This window comes from Mixophyes fleayi, chromosome 1, assembly GCF_038048845.1.
Source record: "Mixophyes fleayi isolate aMixFle1 chromosome 1, aMixFle1.hap1, whole genome shotgun sequence".
Lineage (NCBI taxonomy): Eukaryota > Metazoa > Chordata > Amphibia > Anura > Limnodynastidae > Mixophyes > Mixophyes fleayi.
The window spans coordinates 439,084,943-439,109,137 of NC_134402.1; the positions used below are offsets into that span (position 1 = coordinate 439,084,943).

At 40.2% G+C, this 24,195-nt stretch overlaps 1 protein-coding gene across 1 annotated transcript in view; it reads left to right on the top strand.

The window, feature by feature from the left end:
* The first annotated feature begins 2,117 nt into the window (after nucleotides 1-2,117).
* Nucleotides 2,118-24,195, top strand: part of LOC142100955 (phospholipid-transporting ATPase IC-like) — a 70,098-nt gene continuing 48,020 nt past the window's right edge. The window contains exons 1-8 of the mRNA XM_075184894.1: nucleotides 2,118-2,229; nucleotides 10,872-11,032; nucleotides 11,294-11,391; nucleotides 13,581-13,694; nucleotides 13,895-13,993; nucleotides 15,641-15,702; nucleotides 20,875-20,947; nucleotides 22,143-22,213. Of these exons, the coding sequence (XP_075040995.1) occupies nucleotides 10,873-11,032; nucleotides 11,294-11,391; nucleotides 13,581-13,694; nucleotides 13,895-13,993; nucleotides 15,641-15,702; nucleotides 20,875-20,947; nucleotides 22,143-22,213 (677 nt within the window). The 5' untranslated portion in view covers nucleotides 2,118-2,229; nucleotide 10,872. The remainder of the gene's footprint in view (nucleotides 2,230-10,871; nucleotides 11,033-11,293; nucleotides 11,392-13,580; nucleotides 13,695-13,894; nucleotides 13,994-15,640; nucleotides 15,703-20,874; nucleotides 20,948-22,142; nucleotides 22,214-24,195) is intronic.

Here is a 24,195-nt window from a genome sequence, read left to right on the forward strand (position 1 = left end):
CCAGTGGGCGTGGCCAGCATGCATGGGGGCGTGGCTATAATTTTAGACAGTGCTTGGCTGCTCTCCAACTCTTCCTATCCCCATAATATACATGGGCAATGCTGCGTGGACTACTGTTAGGTGCACGCAGCTCTCCCTTTTCATGCAGAGCCGTGTGGCGCTGGAGCAGGGTCCAGCCCAGGCGCGGGCTGGCAGAGGTCAGCCCGGGGGGGCACCCAGGCGGCCGCATTTCCCGGCCGGCCCTAACAGCAGCCAGAATTCTTCTTTAGATTATTTGTGACTTGGGTCCCAGTTTTTTTTACTACCAGAAAATACATCCTGTAATTGCCACATCCAGAACAATTTTTCTTCATGATGTCAATGACAACGAATAAATAAAACTGCTTTGCAGAATCATCAACATCATCATCATCACCATTTATTTATATAGTACCACTAATTCTGCAGCGCTGTACAGAGAACTCACTCACATCAGTCCCTGCCCCATTGGGGGTTACAGTCTAAATTCCTTAATATAGACACTCACAGACTGAGAGAGACTAAGGGCAGCCGATTAACCTACCAGTATGTTTTTGGAGTGTGGGAGGATACCGGAGCACCTGAAGGAAACCCACGCAAACACGGGGAGAACATACAAACTCCACACAGATAAGGCCATGGTCGGGAATTGAACTCATGACCCTAGTGCTGTGAGGCAGAAGTGCTAACCACTAAGCCACCGTGCTGCCCATGCAGAATGTAATTTAGATATAATATGCCCCTCCATAACTATCATCCCATTAGCAAACATACTGTATATCTAACATTGATGCTCTGCACTCATGAAATACACAATTAATGCTGTTCTAACTTCTTTCCTGTATTAAAAACAGGGAATGTTTGTTCCACATATTGCAGCATATGGTGAGCTGACCAACTCATGCCAAAAGCCTATGCTTTCTGGCCAGTCCTACACCAAATATAACCGTGTTTTTATTTTATTTTTAAATATGTTTTTATTTAAATGTTTTACAATAATAATTCGTAAAAATAAGTCAGGATGGTATATAATATACAAACAGCTATAAATACGTGACTAGATAGGATTGGATAGATACTTAGGGTTGCATTATTGAGATAATCAAAAAGAAGACCAGGAAGGGAGGGGGTGTTAGTGGAGGGGTGAGGGGTGGAAAGGAAAGGGGGGGAGGGGTGTTAAGAGCAAGTTGGAAGCATCATTCTCGGGATACGGAAGAAGAAGGAGCAGTAAAAGATAGAATAAAAAAAACAAATCATTAAGAGTCAATGGGACTGAGTCATTAAGGAGAGCAAAGCATAAAAATGAGTAACTTTGTACCTGGGCAAAACCATGTTGCATTGGAGGGAAGGTAAATTTAAAATATAGGGACAGATTTATAGTTGGGGTAGGGCATGTCCTAGATCAAGTCTAAATTTCAGTTTAAAAATAAAGCTATGAAGTATTTGTGTGCTAGATGAAAAGACAGCCAGCATTTTACTTTTGTGCAAAGTAATAAACAAATTTGCACCCCTTGCATTGTAACATGGTTTTGTCCAGGAGAAAACTTACTCATTTTTTTGCCTTACTGTCCTTAATGAATCAGACTCAAATAACTTAGTCCAAGCATTCCAAACAGATAGAAAGTGGATGACCCTATCACAAACCAGGATAAAGAGTTTAAACATCTGCCAAACACAATTGATGAGGTCTGCAATTATAGGGGGGGGGGGGAAGGGTCCAGTTCTGGATGCTCAGACATCTAACTGCTATGCTTTTTTACCCCATACAAACTGGGGTGCAAGAGGGGCGAGCCCACATTGTATATAAAAAACATATAAATATATATTGTGTTCACCCCTACTTTCCTTTACATTGTAGTTTTTCTGCTTTCTGCCAAGTGTCTTGGACAGTGCAATGTTATTAATGTGATGAAAAGCAAGATATTTTTATACAAGTGGACATATACTTGGTACATTAGAGTCACAATCTTGGCTAGACTGAAATCGGAGGGATTGCATTGTCTCAGAAGAATGCTCCCTTACCTGTTCAAGTAGAAATCTTCTCTTCATCTTCTGTAACCAAGACTGAGTCTGTATAACTTGTTTGTGTCAGTGTAACCACCTACTTCCATCCAATCACTGACACAGTCATTTCAGCCACGATGGACACACCTTCTACTGTAGACAGGACTTTATTTTATTCTTAGCTTTTGACGCCTGAAGACACACCAGGTAAGAGATCGTGGAATCAGATGTTTATGGTGGAATAGCAGACAGTAATGGGATGGAAGAAGGGACTATCTCAGGGGAAGTGTTTGTGGATGAGTGGATAGAATAAGAATGAGTACTCAGCTCATTAGACAATATAACCAGAGGCACCCAGATGTGATAAGAGTCAGATCAAAGTGGTTTAACTCGGGAGATAATATGTTGTGTTCTAATGTTACTAGAGATTGTCTTGTGTTCTGCAAAACAGTCAGGCAAGTTCAGGAGTCAACTTGTCACTTTAATGAGACAGGAAAGAGAGCACCTTGATCTCTGTCAAACCTATAAAATTGCAGACATAATTCATAGTTTATCCCATTAAAATGCTGCTGCTAATCTGAAAATTAACAGGAGAGATCCTATGAAATTACAGATAAAGTTATATAAATGGATTATGAACGCTGTATATATATATATATATATATATATATATATATATATATATATATATATATATACACATATATACACACACACATGTATATATATATATATATATATATATATATATATATATATATATATATATATATATATAGATATATAAATATATATATATACATACACATATATATAAATACATATGCATACACATATGTGTATATATATATATATATATATATATATATATATTCTCAAACCTTAATTTGTAAGTGAAAAAAGAAATGCTACCCAAAAAACTAATGCTGGGCGGATATTTATATTTAACGATTAAAGACAATGGGGACAAACGAGGTGCAGGACCTGTGTCTCTGTGATTTCTGGCACGAATGAAACCCTGATTTTCCTAATCAACGTTGACTATGAAGGTCCGGTTCCTGTGCCTTCCTGGCTGTAGTAGCCCAGCAGTCCTTGGTCAATCATTATACCGGATGCCTTTACTGCTTGGTTTATATATAGATTATAAGGCAATCAGCTATAGTACACCTGACTGTGTTTGTTTTCCTGTGTACAGTTAGTACACATTGATCTGCTAAGAAGCTGTATTCTTCTTCTCCTTGAGACATTTCTCTAGATGACTGTGTAAAAAGCAGAAAGGAGCGACAAGGGATCTGCACATAGGGGGTTACAACGTGCAAGAAAATGACAAAAATACAAAAGTGAAAAAATTAAATGAATGCAAACAACCAATTTACTTTATTAAAATTTAAACCTGCAAAATTACATAATTACATAAGGCAGCCACTAGAGAGGACCCTGCTTCTTAGAGCGTACAGTCCCTTTCAGTCATTGGCTTAAAGCTACATTTGCAATGACACTTTTTAAACCACTAGAATGTTTGCTGAATTTGTCTCCTCGCATTCTGCAAATTAAGGGAAACACATGTACCCCGTCTTAGAACTGCTTATCAACCTACAACTAAGGGGATTCGTTTTTGTTTTTCTTTTACCCGGTTACAAATTGATTACTACATGGCATGACCATTTTATTGCAAGACCCAACCCTCTTCCACTAGACTGTGTCTCTCTTGACAAAAATTGGGGGTTTTGAAATAAATTTTCCAAATTAAAGTATGCTTGTTGTCTACAATGTTCATGGGAATATTTATTCACCAGGGACTGAGGCACCTAATGACCAGGATTCACGAGGCTCTGATTCCGGGTCTATTGATAGATCTTCTTTTCATCAAAAGAGCTGCAGCTCTTAAAATAGCCGCCTCCGACCTTGTGCAGATGACGTGTTCAGTTCACAACTAATGTGACTCCTTAATGTCTGTATCATTATACTGCAGTAAAGAGACACAGTCAGTATGTAATCTAATAAATTATCTAATGAATTAGGCAGAATACAGAATTGTTTGCATTTAATGGGGCTCATGCCTAACCAACCAGTGATAAAAGTTTTAGGGGAAATTTAGGCGGATAAAACCACATTCCAGCATATGAAATATTACTACCAGAATAACAACTGTCATTGTAAGATCTATTTTTATTCACAATGGAAAAGTGACACATCTTAGAAAATCCTCTGTGCGGTTGTTTGTTTTGGATCAGTTTGAAATAACAAATGTCTATCTAAAACGTCAGCTATGTAGTTACATTCATTCACCGCATTCAGAGAAGCACTTGACCTTTACAGATGTAATTAAAAATCTATTTATTGAAGCAATATTAGGAGTATGATTCACATATGCCATGCTATATCACTACACTATATCACCATACTTGCCAACTTTTTGGATGTCCTCTTTGGGGGATCCCGGGGGTCAGGTCCAAGGAACAAGTACAGGGGTGTGTGACAATGTGATTTGCATAATCATGGCGGCCTGCTCCCTACTGCACAACAAAGCCTTTCACGTCAAAATGTTCCGCTCCTTTCAGAAGAAAGGGAAATGGTATCTAGGAGAGTCTAAGCTCCAGCCTAATTGAAAAACAAAAATATATGGTTATTGTAAAAAAGTCTAATACACTATGAACATTGGGAATGTTTTGCTTTTTATAACCACTAACCAGCTCAAGACAGCGCTGGATTAAGACCACAAGGGACCCTGGGTAAAATACTGGTTCTGCCCCCTCCTCCGATACGACCACAGACAAAGTTATACAGAGACAGATGCACAGTAATCATTGGGTATGACTACCATTGACCATTATGAGCTTACAGGTAAAATCGCCCAATGTTGCTATTTTCAGCGTAAGTGCTGACAGAGACCACCTAGGGGGAAGTGTATCAAGCTTCGGTTTTGAGAAATCAGGCGATATTTTGTGGTGGTTTGAAAAACCACCCATGTGAATGGGCGAACTGATACAAAACTGCATGAAAAGGGACAGTTCCACCAATACTTACAAATCAGACACTATCACCAACAGGTCAAGGCTCAGTTATCTGCTAGACCCCTCACTGTGTTTGAGAACTTATGCCTATCGGGACCATCCTCAAAAGGTCTGATCTCAACGCTATACAATGCCCTACTTCCTACCTCCACGGAGGCCAAGGACCGTTTTCAGACACAGTGGGAGGCAGATTTGGGAACATCCCTAGATCCAGAAGAATGGTCGGACATCTATGAGTGGACAGCACGTTGTTCCATAAATGTCCGTATCAAAGAAAACACTAATAAATTGCTGCATAGATGGTATTACGTCCCCTCTAGGCTCCATATTATATACCCTCAAACAAGCCCAGCGTGCTGGCCACTTTATGCACACTTGGTGGGACTGTCCCAAACTGCGCCCGTTCTGGACAGAAGTTCTCGCACTAGCAACAGCTATTCTCGATACTCCCGTACCCTCCAACCCTAAGCATGTATTACTGCCTCTACCTCTCCCAGACCTTCCAACACACACCCATAAGCTTCTTCGGCATATAATCAGTGCAGCTACCTGCCAAATAGCTGCTCACTGGAAGAACCCCGTTCCTCCAACGCTCCAAATGGTCTGTGGTCGAGTCTATCAGATGGAGCACATCACCAGCGTGCTTAGGGGCTCCTCCGTGTCCTTCAACAAAGTCTGGTCTCCATGGGCTTCATATTACAACCAACCCCTGCTTCAATTCTAGTCATTTCCGATTTGTTGCTTGAAACCCCAGATTACCCTCTGCAAAAAACATAAAAGCGTGAATTCCATCCCCCTTCCCCTAACCTTTCCAATCTGTTCTTTCCCCTCCCCCATTTTGCCCTATACCCCCCCTTCATCTTTTTCCTTTTATTTGCATAATTTATAACAAAATAATATTGTCATGTTATCATGCTCATATGAAGCTGAATTTGTTTTGTAAAATCACTGTGAGAGAGTGTCATATGCATTGTTAAATTTGTATCTGCATTTATCATCTCACTAATGTACCTTTCAAGAGTTTTATATTTTGTAATGCTGTTCAAGATCAGATGTTATTAATAAAACGTATTTAAAAAAAAAAAAAAATGCATGAAAAGGGACGTTTTCAAATCGCCATCCCGATAAGAATGCAGAGCGTTAGATGTATCAAGCTGGGAATCAGCTGAAAAAAACCACAAGAATAATGAGGTGTTTCTGCGCGGTGAAATTGCTCATACTGCCACTATTTGGGTTATCTTGCTTATTTATTAATTAAAAGGAAAAAATGAATTGATATTTAACTTATGGGGGAAGATTTAGTTTATCATTATATTAAGGGGCAAAATTATCAATCATTATATTAATAGGAAAATATTATTTAATTGCTAATGGGAGCAATAATTATTTATGCCACAATTGGGCAGTATATCTGATAACCCCCATCATTAAATAACAAGTGTCTCCCCATCATAAATAATATTGCCCCTTAATGTAATGAACAATAATTTTGCTGCCTAATATGATTATAAATCAATTTTACCCCAAAAGGTAGCTAAAAATTTATTTCCCCCCCTTAATAAGTAATTATTACCCCCATAATTCACAAGTCACTGGTGGCTCCTCTACTGTTTTGAATGGCAAGATTGCTCAATAAGCATTCTGTTTAATGGGGTGTAGTACCTATTAACGGTACTGACTACCCTGACACATAACAGAACAACATGAGGATTCCGAATAAATAGTACATCGACCTGTGAAAAAACCTACATATCGGAATGCAGATGACTTCAGAAAATGACGTCATCAGCAACCGCGACTTGGGTTAAAGCGGCGATGAACGGACCCGCCTGCCATTTATGTAATGTAAGTACTCTTTTAGGGGTTAGGGGTGTTAGGGATATTGGGGTTAGGAGTTAGGGTTAACTCTAATCCTAAACCTAACACTAACCTTAACCCCTAAAATAGTACTTACATTACATAAATGACAGGCGGGTCCGTCCATCGCCGCTTTAAGGCAAGTCGCGGTTGCTGATGACGTCACATTCTCCAGCTGGCAACACAGGGAGTCGTGATGTGAAGTCATCTGCATCATCCGGTAAGTAGGTTTTTTCACAGGTCGGTGTACGATTCATTCGGAATCCTCAAGTCGTTCTGTTCTGTGTCGGGGTAGTCAGTACCGTGAAACTAACTACCAGCGGTTTAATCAATGTCTCAGAACCACCGCTATTTTTTGGGCGTTTTTCCCAGGACATGCTTTGTATTGTTACCATGGCTATAAGTTTGGATGGCGATTCGGAATTTGGCGCTTTTGGCAATGGTGCATGAAGCAGGTCTAAAAAAAAAAAGCTGCCTTCTTTTCTGGCAGTTTTTCTGCCAAATGTGTCTAAACTGCCAACAGTTTAGTTGTTGTGAAACTGCCGCACATTGCCGACGAATTGAGTTTTGACCCTCCAGACCCCTGGATAATACATCCGGCAGTGTGGAGGTGAATACAATGGTTTAAAAATTTCTCCCAAAAAATCACAGCTTGATATATTGCCCCTTCCGTGCCTCTGAGGGAGATGCCGGGCTGCATAAGACTGCGCTTGTCTTATTCACTTATTGACCCCCGACACTCAATCAGTACACACTCGGTTTCATCTGGGCCAATCAGGACCAGCAGAGTCTGGGTTGCCTAATGGGTGATCTAGGTTTGGTTCATAAATATTAAGCAATCATTTTATTTAAGAGCAAAAGGATTGAACATTACTCTGACATAAGATATTTTGTATCATTGTTGCTAAAGCTTAAGTTTCATGTTTGATTATCTGCTGGAACTAAACATGTTATGGTACATTTATGTGGTTTTATAGCTGAAAACCCATTATTTGGAATGTTCTGATAAGCAAAAAGGCTAAAAAGTAAAAGTTGCTGAAGTCATACGCACATGTACGGACACCGAAAAAATTCTCCCACAGTCACTACGAGGCGCACTGCTAAAAATTTGTTGCATATTCTGCGTGAAAGAAAATGATTTGAAATGTGATGACAGAATTAGCCCTAGTATGTGCGTGTATGTCTGTGTATGTTAGGGAATTTAGACTGTAAGCTCCAATGGGGCTGGAACTGATGTGAGTGACAAATATTCTCCGTACAACGCTGCAGAATTGTTGGCGCTACATAAATAAATGATGATCATGGTGATATATAAACAGGTAAAAAAAAATAAAAAAATACAATAATCACTAGTATCTATTGATGTCACATTTTCCACAGTTAGACAAGTTACCACATTGTGCGGTAAACTTTTATGATAGTTTGTCACTATGACTTAAAATGCTGCAATAGCCTTTAGTCAATTTTAATAACCAGTATTTCTCGTTTTGCCTGTAAAGGCTGTGAGCAAAGTTCATTTTCTATAGATCTTGTGCAAAAATAACAAGTGTCTCAACCTGAAGTGCAAATAATGTGACAAATTATGACTCTGAATGTACGTACTAAGCAAACAATTCAGCTGTGGTTGGCTCACTTTGTTCCCAACATGGGCTATATACATATTATGTACTAGTACTGGATGCCTGCAGACATCTCCTCTCCGACTCACACCTGAGTACCAAGGTATTAATATTTGTTCACATCAGATCATTCCTCTGCAGAATGTGACGGCGATGGTCATGGTCTTTATTCAATAAAGGGTAAAGTACTTGGAAATCCCAACACAATATAGAAGACAGACCTTTACTGAATCTTGTAATAAAGTATCCATACTGGAATGTCGAGAACAGGACTTGTCGTAGAGTTCTAGAATTACATGGATACCTGTCCGCGTTATGGAATAACCATTTATCACTGAATGGTTAGATAGGAGTGATTTTTTAATGCGTATTGTGCATAACACAAGCAGGGTGTTTTCTTCAATGCTACCTAATTTAACATTCTCTGGTACTGAGTGGGTTTGGGCACCACCTTGATAGCAATGGATGTGCCCTCTTTGAAGGCATGTTCATACCGGTGACTTTTCATGGACTTGTAAACCTCACAGCTATTTTAGGGTCTGTATTGTAAAGCCAACTGATATATGGGGTCGAGTTGGGAGATATTTTGAGACTAGTGACTAGATGTAGGTTGGTGGTTATTAACAGTCTTGTATGTTAGTAGAAGTATTCTATATTGGATTTCATTAAATACGGTCCACCAATATGGGGAACGACAGAGCGAAGCAGAAGTAGAAGAACATTTGTAAGGAAAATTCGTCTAAGCGCTGCATTCCAATAGATCGTGGTGAATTGCTATAGTCAAGGCAGTAGATAATGAGTGAATGAATTAAAGATTTTGCAGTGTCTTGAGTAATATACAAAGTTCAGAGATGTCCCTTAGGTATATGTAACAGCACTGGGGTCATGAGTTCGATTCCCGACCATGGCCTTATGTGTGTGGAGTTTGTATGTTCTCCCTGTGTTTGCGCGGGTTTCCTCCAGGTGCTCTGGTTTCCTCCCACACTCCAAAAACATACTAGTAGGTTAATTGGCTGCTATCAAAAAAATTCACCCTAGTCTCTCCCTCTCTGTCTGTCTCCCTCTCTGTCTCTCTGTGTCTGTGTGAGTGTGTGTCTATATTAGGGAATATAGACTGTAAGCTCCAATGAGGCAAGTACTGGTGTGAATGAGTTCTCTGTACAGCGCTGTGGAACTAGTAGCGCTATATAAATAAATGATGATGATGATGATAGGGAACAAAGGACAGATCTAAGTCGAGAAAGACACCTCAGCAGAGCGTTTGAGGGGTAGATCTTATTGTTGTGTTGCCAACAGAAATTGAGATGTCTGGACTGAAGGAGCACTTTGATAAGTAGGATGAGAACCAGAATAGGACAACGTCCTAAAGACCTAGGGACTGAGTTGTTTGTACGAGAAGCGAGTGGTCCACAAGGGCAAATACAGCCGAGAGGTCAAGGAGAATTAGAAGTGAGTAGGAGTGTTGGGAACAATAGCCTAACTTACATATGTAAGGCAAGTGGGACGTTAAGTGATGGGGGGGTAATCTGAATGGGTTTTTCAGAATAGGAATAATACTGCAATTTTACTAAACTGCGGCTTTGAAAAAGTGGAGATGTTGTCTATAGCAACCAATCAAATTTAAGCTGTCATTTTGTAGAATGTACATGGGGTCTTCCCCAAGCAGCGACCTGCTCAATTACTGTTTCATATCAGATCTTGTGAGTCATATCAGATCTTGTGAGTCCTCTCCTGGAAGTAGACAGCAAGTTACTGGCCAGTACTGGTGGTCAGGGGGGTTCGTGTGGGAGGGTTTGAGAAGATATTTAAATGTATTAAATTGTTGTTCGGAGTTAAAGATCTGAGTAGAAAGGAGAGATTGGAAATATATTTGTTTGGCAGTGTCGACAGCATTTTAGTAGCAGCGCTATGTAATAGTATATGTGACTAAGTCATCAGAAATACGAGACTTTCACCAATGACGTTCTATATTACAGTTTTGGAAAGCAGTGTGTATTCTTTGTGTGTTGACCTGCAGTCGACACTGAGAAGAAACAGTATCTGGAACCTCTCGATCAAAGATTGTTGCTAGATTGTGATTAAGGTGTGGAGCTACCAGTCCAGGTTAGGTGAATTGGGCAGAGAAGATGTTGCCAAAAGGTGGGAAATAGATGGAAATTAACAGAACTGAGATTTCTGTGGCTATGAGGAGACTTGGTAGAGTAAGAGGGCAAAGAGTTGGCAGGTGATTCAATGATGGTTGGAGAGAGCGAAAGAAGTGTTAAAGAAATCTCTGCATGACAAAAATAATTTTCTTTTTCAAATTCACTCTAAAGGATTTTGATAAACACCTACAATATTTTCTTTTGCAAACTGTCAGCATGGCTAATACCTGGCCAGCATCAAATGAGGACGCAGAGAGGCCCAACGACGAGGAGCTGCCGTACGGGGATGACGAGACCGATGATGATCTGGACAGTTCTCAGTCTGACCCCGAAGAAGATGGAATTGACAACAGGGCAGAACCGCAGGTCCCCAAAGGTATTTGCAAACAGATATTTACATATAATTTTAATTAAATATGGGGCACTAAGAAAGGTAACGGTAAAAGGTGTACCCTGGACAAAATTGAAGCTAACTTTAATATATTGCAGTAGTTAGTTAATTATTTACAGAATAGCGTTATGATTATATTCAGTATATGATCAGTTTAGCGTAGCTCTAAAGATGTTTTTGTTATTTTACTGTAACTTTAAAGCATTTCCCTAAAATGCAACTGAATTTCTTGTATTCTACTTTTAGACTGCAACTGGCAAGTGAAAGCAAACGATCCGAATTTCTACAATCAGCAACAATTCATGAAGAAATCATATTTCTGTTTTAAGAAAAGCAAATATGCTGTATGTATTTTGTTTGTTCTTCCATAGAAAAAGCAATAGCCTTTCTTTTACAATCCCATTATAGATAGCACACGGGTAATAGTAGGAAAAAGTTACCTCCCTAAAATAGAAATTGCCACTGTGTGTGATCAGAAGAATAAATGGTTTATAAACTGCAAAGAGGGTCTATATATAATCTAATGAAACCAAAGAACAAAAGACTGTCGCTAGATAGATGTACTCAGAAATAAAACCTGCAAAACCCCAAACAAAATTGAGAATACAAAGCCAACGAAAAGCCGCTATCAGTCACTGTTACAAATAAATGAAAAGTCAATTAATTATAATTCACATTAAATAATAATTCGCCAATAGAATATTAATTCAGTGAGACACACAAGGTTCCTTCTAATATTCAAACCCTACAGGCGGGTGTTGCTTGATCTCTTATAGATAACTTATTGTCTAAATTTATTTCAATTAATGGTGCAGTGCGCCAATGTATATAATTGTCAATGTAACGGAAATGTATATATTTCTGATTCTGTATGCAATGTAGGAGGAAATTTGTTTTTGTAACTGAAGAAGGCAGGAAATGCCAATCCCGAGTCTTTTCATCAAGTTACCAAGACTTTTTTTAGCCTGATTACACAGCAGGGGGTCATTATCTGTTATCCTGTCTTGTTAAAAAGATAGACGAACTACGTGAATAATGTAACCAGTAAGTAATTTAGGAATTTTTGCTAAATATCTGAAGTAATATCTCAGACTTATGGTGCCAGCTAGGAAGGGGGCTGGGTTACCTCCTGCCAGGTTATGTGTCCAAAACTGTATAAAAAGAGCCCTGTTTGACCAGGGTATTGTACCATCTGAGCTTCTGGATTACTAGTGCCTCAAATTAGTGTGTAACTGTCCTTATTAGGACACTTGAGCTAATAAACTTCACTGCTTCAAGATCCTGCTTTGACGCCTATAGCTGCTGTAATTCCTGTGACCTACAGATTAGACCAATCTAATCCATTATCCAGCTGTTCTGAGTTTAGGATCCAACGTCTAATAACAACACTCTGCCCACTACCCTGCAGCTGTGGCCAATGTGATAGTCCAGGGGGTACCATCCACAGCAACCCTGATCTGAAGGGTTGCTCTGGATGGTACCAGCCTAGGTGCCCAGCAATGGGGTGCACTAGTAGCGAGAGTTACCTAGAAGGAAGTGGCTCTAGGTGCCGGTAAAGGAGCCTAGTGGTGGCAGCAGCAAGCCCTTCCCACTGCATTTAGAGGGGCGTAATTGGGATAACGAAAGGGGCAGTGGCAAGGCAAGCCCAGCCGGTCCCCAGCAACATGGTCAGGGTGGCATAGGAGGTCCATCCTGTCACAGCGGGCTTAAATAATTATGTTGTTTATAAAACATACTTCGTAGACATAATGCATGTGGAACTAGCAAGTACCCTTCTTTGCCTCCCAACTTAAATATCCCCGTGATAGTCCATTTAACAAAGTGGATATGCCAGTCGGCAATTTGAATGTTATAGTCAAACAATAACAAGGAATCACGTTTTTTTCCCTTAAGATGAAGCTGGAGTAAATAACTCAAGTTGAAACTTTCACAAGACACCCAATATGTTTGCAAAAACTACAGTAAATCGCAATACATTAACTATTGCTGCAGAATTATTCAAGGTACAATACAGAACACCATTGAAGATTTTGGCATAAGATGTTATATGTTGATGTGATGGACAAAGAAATAAAAATAAGTAGAACAAAACTGAAGATACTAGGAAACCACCGATTTGGATATCATAGAAGAATAGGAAGAAATTGTGAGTTAGAGGCATACATCGGTACATCCCCATTGTCATTAAGGGGGGTCCTAAAGTTGGCGTATGCAGGAGTTTGAAAGAAAATGTAGATGTAGGATGATTTTCTGGAGACAATTGCACAAATAGAAATGTTAGGACGCATTTCTCAAATTTGTAAAATACCTTTATTTTTAATTGGACTGTAAAATGCGTTGTTACCATTGGCCAAGCAAGTAGCATGTCAAATCTTATTCAAGTTCATAAATACATATAGATAGAGATTTGTGGTTGCAAAATTACTTCCAATTAATACATTCTCTTTTACGCCTATATATTACTAGTCGGTAGTGGAACATTATTACAAACCACCACTTTTATTACAGACATGTTTTGTTTAACTTTATACAGAAAAATGAAATCAAGACCTCCAAGTATAATGTGATTACCTTTCTACCTCTAAACTTATGGGAGCAATTTAGGAGAATTGCAAATGCCTACTTCCTGTTCCTGCTTATCATCCAGGTAAGAAACAAAATCTAAAGTTGTTGGCCAGGATCAAATAAATTTCCTGCCACAATGTAATTGCGCAAAATATTCAACGCATTTCACTTCAAAGACAATGTTCTTGTTTCTGTTTAATAAGGCGATCTTGGGTTCACTTGCAATCACAACTTGTTTGATCACTTCTAACAATTATTATATTTGATATTGTCTCCTTCCAGACAATCCCTGCTATATCCACGGTCTCATGGTACACCACCTTAATACCGCTGGTGATTGTTCTGGGCATCACTGCGATCAAAGACCTTGCGGATGACATTGTAAGATTTTTTTTTTTTTTTTTTTTTTAAAGGCAATTTTGAGTTGTAGGAATCATCTTGGCTGACGTTCAATGTGTTTTATTAATTTATTGTGTCATTTGTTTCATCAGAAGAGTATATTGCAAGAGTGAAAACTGGTCAAATGATACATAGCAATTTGCAACGTATGAAAACCAAGAAAATAACTAATTATTTAAATCACTGTTCTGCACTTAACTCCGCCCACTTCACGGTATTACTATGCCTTGGTCTTGAGAACAGGTCCTCTGTTTAGTAATCCGGTATGACAGATAACCCAAAACAATAGGTGGCAAGGACGGAGAGAGGGTCCAATTTTACTTTCTATATTCAGAGAGTGTTTACAAAGGTTTTCCTTAATTGAATATATACTTTTTTATTGATTTCAGTAAGCAGATCCTCTTCTTTTCCCATAAGATATGGTTAACAGAGGTCGTGGAAACTTGGTAACCTGCTCATGCCATGTTGATCACATGGCTAATATTGCCCTCTCCTCAATCACGCAGAACCCTGCCACTAGCGTTATATTGCAGACCTGCTTGTTACGAGCCGCGGTGGTGCCTCTAGCCGCCGAGACTAGCTGTACCCATCTGTTTGCATACCCTCCGTCTCCTTAACAACTGGGATGTCACTTCCGGTTTCGCCCCGGCCATTGACAGGGCAATAGTCAGGACGCTCAGCTCCTCAATCGCTGCATCCCGGCAGAAGGGGCAGCCGGGCAAGTGAGCAAATAGATTAAATTAATAATTTTTCTCCTAGGGCTGATTTCTCCCTGCTGAGATTCCTACTCTTTGATTGGCTCTTCCATGTATTTAAGGCAGGGAGGGCTTAGCCTCCCTGTCGGTTATAGCGATCACTGCCTGTGTAGATGTTGACCTGCTCTGTCTTCTGACTTTTTGATTGATCTCCTGTTGTGACCCTGTCTGAACCTTTGGACCTTTCCTGGTTGCCTGTGGCCCCGACCTTTTGCCTGAATATTGGACTTTGCCATTTTTGCTTGTGACCCTGACCTTTGCTAAGGTTCTGGACCTGCTTGTTTGCTGCCTACCCCGACCTCTGACCTGTATCCTGACCTTCCTGTTGCTACAGACCTGTGACCTAGACAAGTCTCTTGTTTCCCGCCACCAGTCTTCCAGTTTCTCTACCCGGTGCAGTGGTTAATCTGATAAGCCTCTACTACCATAGAAATAAGTCCTGGGGGCATCTGAGTACCTGCGAACATATAGTGTTCTATGAGAAAGGCGGCTGCTAAAGGTGAAGACCTCTACTAGTCCGGTTCTAAAGGCTTCTCAAAAACCGTGGTCCTAACACTGTTAATTGTATGGGAATTGTTACAATACTAACTTTGTTAGTGGGAATGTGGAGAAAGGGATGTTTTGACAATCTGAAACATTGAAAATGAACTAATTTTTAGAAACGAGGGACCAGTGACATCAATATATAGACAGTGGGCACAATTTAATGTTAATAGGATCTTTTACAATAACAAAGTATCAAATATACAAAGTAACAAAAATATGAGAGGTGTAACCCTAAAATCGGAAATCAAAACATATTTCTACATAATTTTAAAGTATTTGAAAATAACTGTATTTATAAACCACAATGATTCCCTTTTTCTTTTTCTAGTCCCGTCATAAAATGGACAATGAGATAAATAACCGGTCTTGTGAAGTTATAAGAGATGGAAGGTAATAATACATATTTTAATTGTTTTTCAGCTATAGATTTGGGATCTGTTATGAAATTATTATTGCTGCTCAGTGGTGTCAAACACTGAACATTATCACCCAGCATCTCCTAGAGTCCCTCAGAGGAGCACTGCTAGCAGAATACAAGTGGTAGCACATGGGAAGTGAAAGGTATTTTTTAAAATACCCTTCACTATATTTTAGGGTGCTCTAAATTATGGGGGGAGCACACTTGGAAACCCGAAGTTCATTATACAAAATAGAACCCTTACCATATTTTGCCAATATTTGTTAAACAAAGTATCAACATTACAAAAAGGAATTATTATAAAAAAAAAATAGTCCGGTGCTTTAAAGCAAACTATAAATCACTATGTGTCAGCATATACATAAGTAGGAGAATTTTGTGCACAACATAGCTATATTGGAATAAGCTCTCCTGCCAACATCAAGGCATCTCCTGAAGTAAGCTCACCTGTCAACGTCAAGACATCTCGTGGAATAAGCTCATCTGTCAACGTCAAGGCATCTCCTGGAATAAGCTCATCTGCCAACGTCATGGCATCTCCTGGAATAAGCTCACCTGCCAATGTCAAGGCATCTCCTGGAATAAGCTCACCTGCCAACGTCATGGCATCTCCTGGAATAAGCTCACCTGCCAACGTCAAGGCATCTCCTGTAATAAGCTCACCTACCAACGTCAAGGCATCTCCTGGAATAAGCTCATCTGCCAACGTCATGGCATCTCCTGGAATAAGCTCACCTGCCAATGTCAAGGCATCTCCTGGAATAAGCTCACCTGCCAACGTCATGGCATCTCCTGGAATAAGCTCACCTGCCAATGTCAAGGCATCTCCTGGAATAAGCTCACCTGCCAACGTCAAGGCATCTCTTGAGCTAAGCTCACCTGCCAACGTCAAGGCATCTCCTGTAATAAGCTCACCTACCAACATCAAGGCGCCTCCTGGGATAAGCTCACCACAGGGAACGTTTTAATTGTGACAACCTTAATATACAATATATTTGTTTCACATGCTAAGGACTCACCTACAGGAGGTGCCTCCATGTTGGCAGGTGAGCTTATCCCAATATAGCTATGTTGTGCTTTTTATATATTGCTTAATTTAGAACACCAGACTATCTTTTCGTTTGTTCTCATATACACAGTGGTCTTAATTGCCCTGGCTGCACTTTCTCAAATGATTTTATTCACTTTACACATTCCATTAATTTAAAGAAGCGCACCTTGGTTCCAGTAATTATTCAGAAATACACACTAGAAATGTTGTGATAAAATTGCAAAGATATTTTTTAAAAAAATGTATGTAACGCGTTTTATGGTGTTACTGAATTTCCCTAATTACTATGGGTGGGCAAAGTTGCTCATGTTTACAATGGGTTAGCACACCATCTCTATCCCCAATGTATATAACTGGTCCTAAATGATATTAGACACATGTTTTCATATGCGCATCTAGACTTGTGATCATTCTATCTCTTAACAAGTGCAATCACATGGCTTAACCCAGGGACCAATTGGAATGGTTCATGGCCACATGATCTCTGTGCCAGCCCTTCCAAAGTGATCACAACTCTTATCATTTATGGTTCCCCCCCCCCTAATATGAATCCCCATTCTCTCCCCATCCTCTATGCACAGCACAGCCAGATATTAGATGTACAGACAGACAACTTCACACCTTTACATTTTATGAAGCTGTTTAACTCAGATGAGGGTTGAGGCTCAGTTGTAGGGTAAACAATTTTTTAATATCAGCTGTTTATAGGTAAGAATCCCACATCCAGCAATGCAAATACCTATTTTGGGGGCTCAGAGCTCAAATATTGTTTTAGCAGTATTTACACTACATTAATCTGTCATTGCCATATATTCTGCAGTCGTGGCCAGGACAATACATGGACTGTTAATCATCGTTAGCAGCTATTTATTTAGCACCACTAATTCTGCAGCGCTGTACTCATTGACATTGGTTCCTACCCCAATGGAGCTTACAGTCTAAATTCCTTAACATACTGTCACAATTCAAAGTAAATCACAGCTATGGAGTCCAGGATGTGATGAAGCATAAGGTGTTTATTGCTAGAACATACAAATAAATAGTACGATCCATATATATAGTTGAAGCTGCACAGGGATTTCTGATAAAGCTGAATTCCGGTGGCAAGGAATACTGCAGACACAGGTAGCAAGGTAAGTGGAGAGAGATCTGAAGATGTGGCGTTAGCAGCAAAATGTGAGGGTCCGCAGGCATAGGAGAGGCACACTTAGGCTGGACAGCACTGGGAGAAGCCTCGGACCGGACAGCACTGGGAGAAGCCTTGGACCGGACAGAACTGGGAGAAGCTTCGGACCGGACAGCACTGGGAGAAGCCTCGGACAGGACAGCACTGGGAGAAGTCTCGGACCGGACAGCACCAAGTAATAACTTGGGCAGGACCATGTCAAGTGGCGACTTGGGCTGCACTGCCTTGAATGGCGACTCGGGCTGCACCACCTTGAATGGCGCCTCGGGATGCACCGCCTTGAAGGACGACTCAGGCTGTACGGCCATATATGACAACTCGGGCTCAACCGTATTGACAGGCAACTCGGGCTGAACCGTAATGACAGGCAACTCTGGCAGGACCATATTGACTGGCAACTCGGACTAGACTGTAATGACTGAAGCAGATTTGTGGGGCAGCGGAGACACGGCTGATGACTCAGATACGGAGACATCGGCTGACGACTCAGATACGGAGACAGCGGCTGGCAACTCGGAACCGGAGACAGTGGCTGGCTACTCAGATACGGAGACAGCGGCTGGCAACTCGGAACCGGAGACAGTGGCTGGCTACTCAGATACGGAGACAGCGGCTGGCAACTTGGAACCGGAGACAGCAGCTGGTGACTTGGAACCAGAGACAGAGGCTGACGACTCGGGACCGGAGACAGAGGCTGAGCACCTCCGTACAGGCGGCTGGATCTGGCATCCCTGGACTGGCAGTAGAGAATGGCAACTCAAGACAGGCGGCTGGAACTGGTGCCTCAGGACAGGCGGTTGGAACTGACGAGCTAGGCCTCATCCCAGGAAGCAGAACAGGCTGTAATGTAGGAACGGGAAGTGAAGTGCAAACAAATCCAGAATAAAGAGGGGAATAAACAGAAGACGGTTCTGAAGGCTGTCGTGGTCTGCGGAGAGGAGTCTTCATCATCATCTATTTATTTATATAGCACCACTAATTCTGCAGCGCTGTACAGAAAATTTACTCACATCAGTCCCTGCCCCATTGGAGCTTGCAATCTAAATCCCCTAACATACACACACAGACCGATAGAGACTAAGGGCAATTTAATAGCAGCCAATTAACCTACCAGTATGTTTTTGGAGTGTGGGAGGAAACCGGAGCACTCCGAGGAAACCCACGCAAACACGGGGAGAACATACAAACTTCACACAGATAAGGCCATGGTCGGGAATCAAACTCATGACCCCAGTGCTGTGAGGCAGAAGTGCTAGCCACTAAGCCAACGTGCTGCCCCAGTCTTGTAAAATTTGTATATTACTGGCACAGTAGATACATAATTTATTAGTTCTTCTGCACCGCCGCTCCTCTTCAGTCAGATGGGGGCATGGGCCACATGGGAACCTAGAGTTTGTTACACCATAATTCTTGGTAAACAGTAAATTTGTAGTAGCACTATTAAGAGATGATGTATGTACTGAGTCAGCAGCAGAGATGGTTGGATGAGACAAATAAACAGCATCAGAACTGGGATAGACAAAATCTGACAATCTCCGGAGTGGGTCCATAAGACTGGGAGCGTAGCAAAATTATGTCTGCTTGTAGAGTCTGTAACAATGTAACAATGTAACAATGTAACAATGGTAGTTCAGTAATTTGTAAGCCAGATATGTTGCAAGAGGAAACGAATGTAAAACAATTGCAAAAAGAGTTCCACGGGAAAATCTGAAACATGATCTTCACATGGCTCCAAAGCTGTCTTTTTGGCTGGTCAAACTGTCAGGCTTCAAAATTAATCACAGCTATGGAGTCCAAGATGTGATGAAGATTAAGGTGTTTATTGCTAGAAAATACAAATAAATAGTACGAACCAATATAGTTGAACCTGCAGAGGGATTTCTGATAAGGCTGAATTCTGGTTGCAAAGAATACTGCAGACACAGGTAGCAAGGTAAGTGGGGAGAAATCTGGAGAAGTGGTGTTAGCAGCAAAATCTAAGAGTCTGAGGGCACAGGAGCAGCAGGAGAACAAAACCATAGGAACTATGGGCAACATAACAACAATGACAAGCACAGGAGAGGGAGAGAGGCAGGTATAAGTAGGGAACACCCAGGTGCAGGAGATAATTAGTGACACAGGTTAACCCCTAGTACTAACAAATGAAAAGCACAAAAGCAGCACCTCTGGTGGATTAGAAGTACTGCCATAATATATATAATGAACACAATAATAAAGTCCAATAGTCCTGGAGGCAGGAGCTGCCAATACAAAGCAGCAAGCAGATCGTGACACAATACACAAATACCAATATAGACTAAGATCAATTTGATAGCAGCCAATTAACCTACTAGTATGTTTTTGCTGTGTGGGAGGAAACCCACGTAAAGACGGGAGAACATAAAAACTCCATACAGATAAGGCTATGGTTAGGCATTGAACTCATGAACCCAGTGCTAACCACTGAGCCACCGTGCTGCTCAGACTGTTAACGCTTTATTTGCCCACCAATAAGTAACCAATGACGTGACTGCCTATATGAACCTAGATCCCTTCTGCCAAATTTACAGGGATTTACACTTCCTCAAATATATCTCAGTTGCTGAATCTGTCATTTATATTATTCTCTGTAATAATCATAATCATTTTAGTTATAGAAACCTTAAGCCTGAAATGAAGTTAGTCCATGAAATAAATTTTGCATAACTAAGTGTCATTTGGCATTTTCATTGTTTTTCAGTTTTCTATCAATTATCACCTCTTTCCTCTCACAGATTGAGTTTATTCATACACAAACATTATACATTGTAAACACTTTATTCTAGTGATAGAAAGTCTCTCTGCTGTCCTCTTGCTTGTCAAAAAAGATGATACAATGTTTCCATGTACAAACCCAACCTAAGACTCATTATTTTCTTTTATATGAAGGTTTAAGAAAAGCAGATGGAAAAACATTTGTGTTGGGGATGTCGTACGAATTAACAGGGATGAATTTGTTCCGGTTAGTACAATTTAATTGTTGTAATAGAAATAAATATGAAACATCCATTGTTGTACACAACGTTGACATTTACTATTAACCTTTTACTCGTATCTGGTCTACAAGTACCATAACCTTGTGCAATCATGGAAAACAATTCAAACATATTATGATTAACAAAACAGTAATTAAGAAACAGAAGGGGACAGGAAACACAAACAATTCTCTCAATGGCCCATCCAGTTTTATTTTTAACCACAACTGTTCAGGGTGTATTTGGAGACCATAGTGTCATTTATATTGGCATGGTCATGATGTAACATCAATGTGGATCTCTTGATGCATGACCAAAATGCTTTTCCTTCTCTTGGAGCATCTAGAACTCTACGGAAAAAAAAATCCAGTCTTGTATAATCTTCAGAAATCACCAAGATGGGGTTTTTTTTTGTCAAAACACATAAAACCTAAAAATACTATCTTTATAGGGTACCCAAAATAGACATTTTGTGGTGGATTCAATTCAGCGCGAGGTGCTGATATACATTGCCTCGATGTTCAGCTGCGCCTATAGCCGGCATTTTTCTGCGCACCTCTATGGGTTGCGGGAGAAAACGAGCGGAGATTCCTGCCATAACATTGGCACGATGTGTCTGCACGGACGTTCCGGAGACACCTCGCGCCAAATTGAATCCTTTGAGTGGGTCTAGAAGTGTATGGGAGATTGAATAATGGTGTTTGACTCATTTTGGATCCTCATTCTCGATTCAGCGCAGCCGACACATTAGAGATAAATGTTCATGTGGGCACAAGCTAAGGGTCCATGCCTCCGGTATTGTGCCCAATGCTGCGCTTACCAGGGTTCAACAGTCCTCAAAGTAGTTATATATTTAGCTACTGTTACAATATCGCATTTAAATGCTAGACAACCCATAGACATATTAGGCTTTTATTTTCCTTTTTAAAATGAGAACCATAAGTACTGACAATGCCCTCCTCATACTGGTCATACTGGTCAATAGATCATTATTTTGAGGATCGCTATAGAGCATTCTCCTCTGGCACAAGGTAACTTGCCATCACATGACAGCGACTGGATGATACACTTTTTCAGAATTCCGATGGAACATAGCTGGATAAACACTGAGCTCATGTGTAGAAGGATTTTTAGAACAACGTACCAGTTGTCTGATGGGTTTTATGTCCTACCATGTTTCAGGCGGATGTCCTGCTGCTATCTACTTCTGAACCAAACAGCCTGTGCTACGTGGAAACAGCGGAACTCGATGGGTACGACTTGTCATTGTAATGTTTTATTATTAACCTTGCTAACACATTCTATTGTCTGCTAGAAAGCAAGCAAAGCCTGTAAACTAAAGCTAATATAAGCACCGTGCCTAGTCATAAAGAATGTGCTGCTATCATAAGACGTATGAAACATTTTCATATGTTACAGTGGTAAGAAGAGCCCACTTAGTGTAACTAATCACTAATATATATCAGAAGAAGATTCTATGGACAACAAATTGCGGCTGGATAAGCAACTTGCTTAGGACTTCGTCAAAATGATAAATGTGAATATCTCCTCTTTTAGAATCTATTTAAAACCTATTGTGCACCGTATGTCTAAACCTAATCATTCTTTTTTGAACTAAAAAAGTAAACAATAAATAAATAGATAGAAAGAGTATAATACAATTACTAGTAATATCCAAAAGAGCTAATTAGCAGATTAAATTGAGTCAAAACATCTGCTGTTAGGGGCTGTGTGAGCCACTTTATTGGTGCAGGAACAAAAGAAGAAAAAAACAGCGCTGAAGATGGCTCAAAATATAGATAAATACCAACACAGTGAGCTCAAGATCAACAAAACAATACAATTTATTAATACATATACCTAAAATATACTATATATAAAAGCAAGTCATACTAAAACCGAGGCATATAGATGGTAATAAAATTATACAAAATTGCAAATGTTTACTTGGGAACTATCATATGTCTCAGTGGGATTTTCAGACAGCCACTGAGGATTAATGTATCACTAGAATCATGCATGTGATAAGATTCCACTGGATTAATTCCAATGTCTTGACTTAGCATTTGGAGTCAAATGTTTAAATGAATGGCTCATAAATAAGCATCCAATATATTTGCAGCGAATTCCGCTTTAAACTAAACGTGAGAACGAATGAGCCAATATATGATGCGATGGAACTTGAAACAACAGTGTTTGAATGCTAGCTGTTGAACTTCCTGGATAAAACTTAATATGTTTGGCAGACATACAGTTCAATGTTTAGCTGTCATGCAAGAACCCGTCAAACCTCAGATCATGGCAAGCAGGGTTCAAGTGTGCTGACCGCAGATGGCAAGAAAATTACGACTGTCTGCCTGGATCCAGAGAGTCCTCCTGATATAATATCACCATGTGGGCTCATGAGGCTCCATAATGTTCTCACATAGGGGTCTATTTATGACCCTTCGTTTTTTTTCACTTGATACTTTTCAATCCTTATCTCCATGATAAGTACATTAACATTATTGAAAAGTTTCACTGCCGGCAGCTCTGCTCCGAAGAGCAGAGCTGGACAGCGCATGTGTGTAGGGATCATGTGATCCCACCCTATCACATGACTCACCTTCTTGAAGTCCAGGATGTTAGTGCGCATGCCCGAGGTTTTCAGTCTGCGCATGCGCACTAACAAAAAAAAAGAGGAGAAGTTCAGCGCAGCCTTCTTCGGCTGAGAAGAGTCTGCGTTGAAGAGGTGAGTCACTTCTCAGGGACAGCAGGTTATCGGCACTGCTGTCCCTGAGATCTTTTTTGATACATTGCTGGAAACTTTCAATCCTTATCAAGGAGATAAGGATTGAAAAGTTTCAACCAAAAAAACTGAAGCATGATAAATAGACCCCCTAGACGTAAAATTTGCATTTTTGTATGGTCAGACTGTTGAAGATCTGTACAAGGATGGACTACCAGGGTGTATAAGTGCAGACAATTAATACATACTTTAGCTATGCCCCTTGAGATGTGGCTGTATTTTTAGTGTCCACGTATCTTCAAAAACTGTACTTAGGAAGAAAAGTTCTGCACTTGCACAAGACGGGTGCAAAGTATGCTACTTGCAATTTTGCTGGGTGCATATATTTAAGGTTGCATGCATTATGTAGTGTGTATTACTAACTAACTAACTAACTAACTAACCCAAATTGTGTAAGAAAAACAAGGGTTTGTAAAGTTGTGTATTAAACACGCTGACATGAAGTAC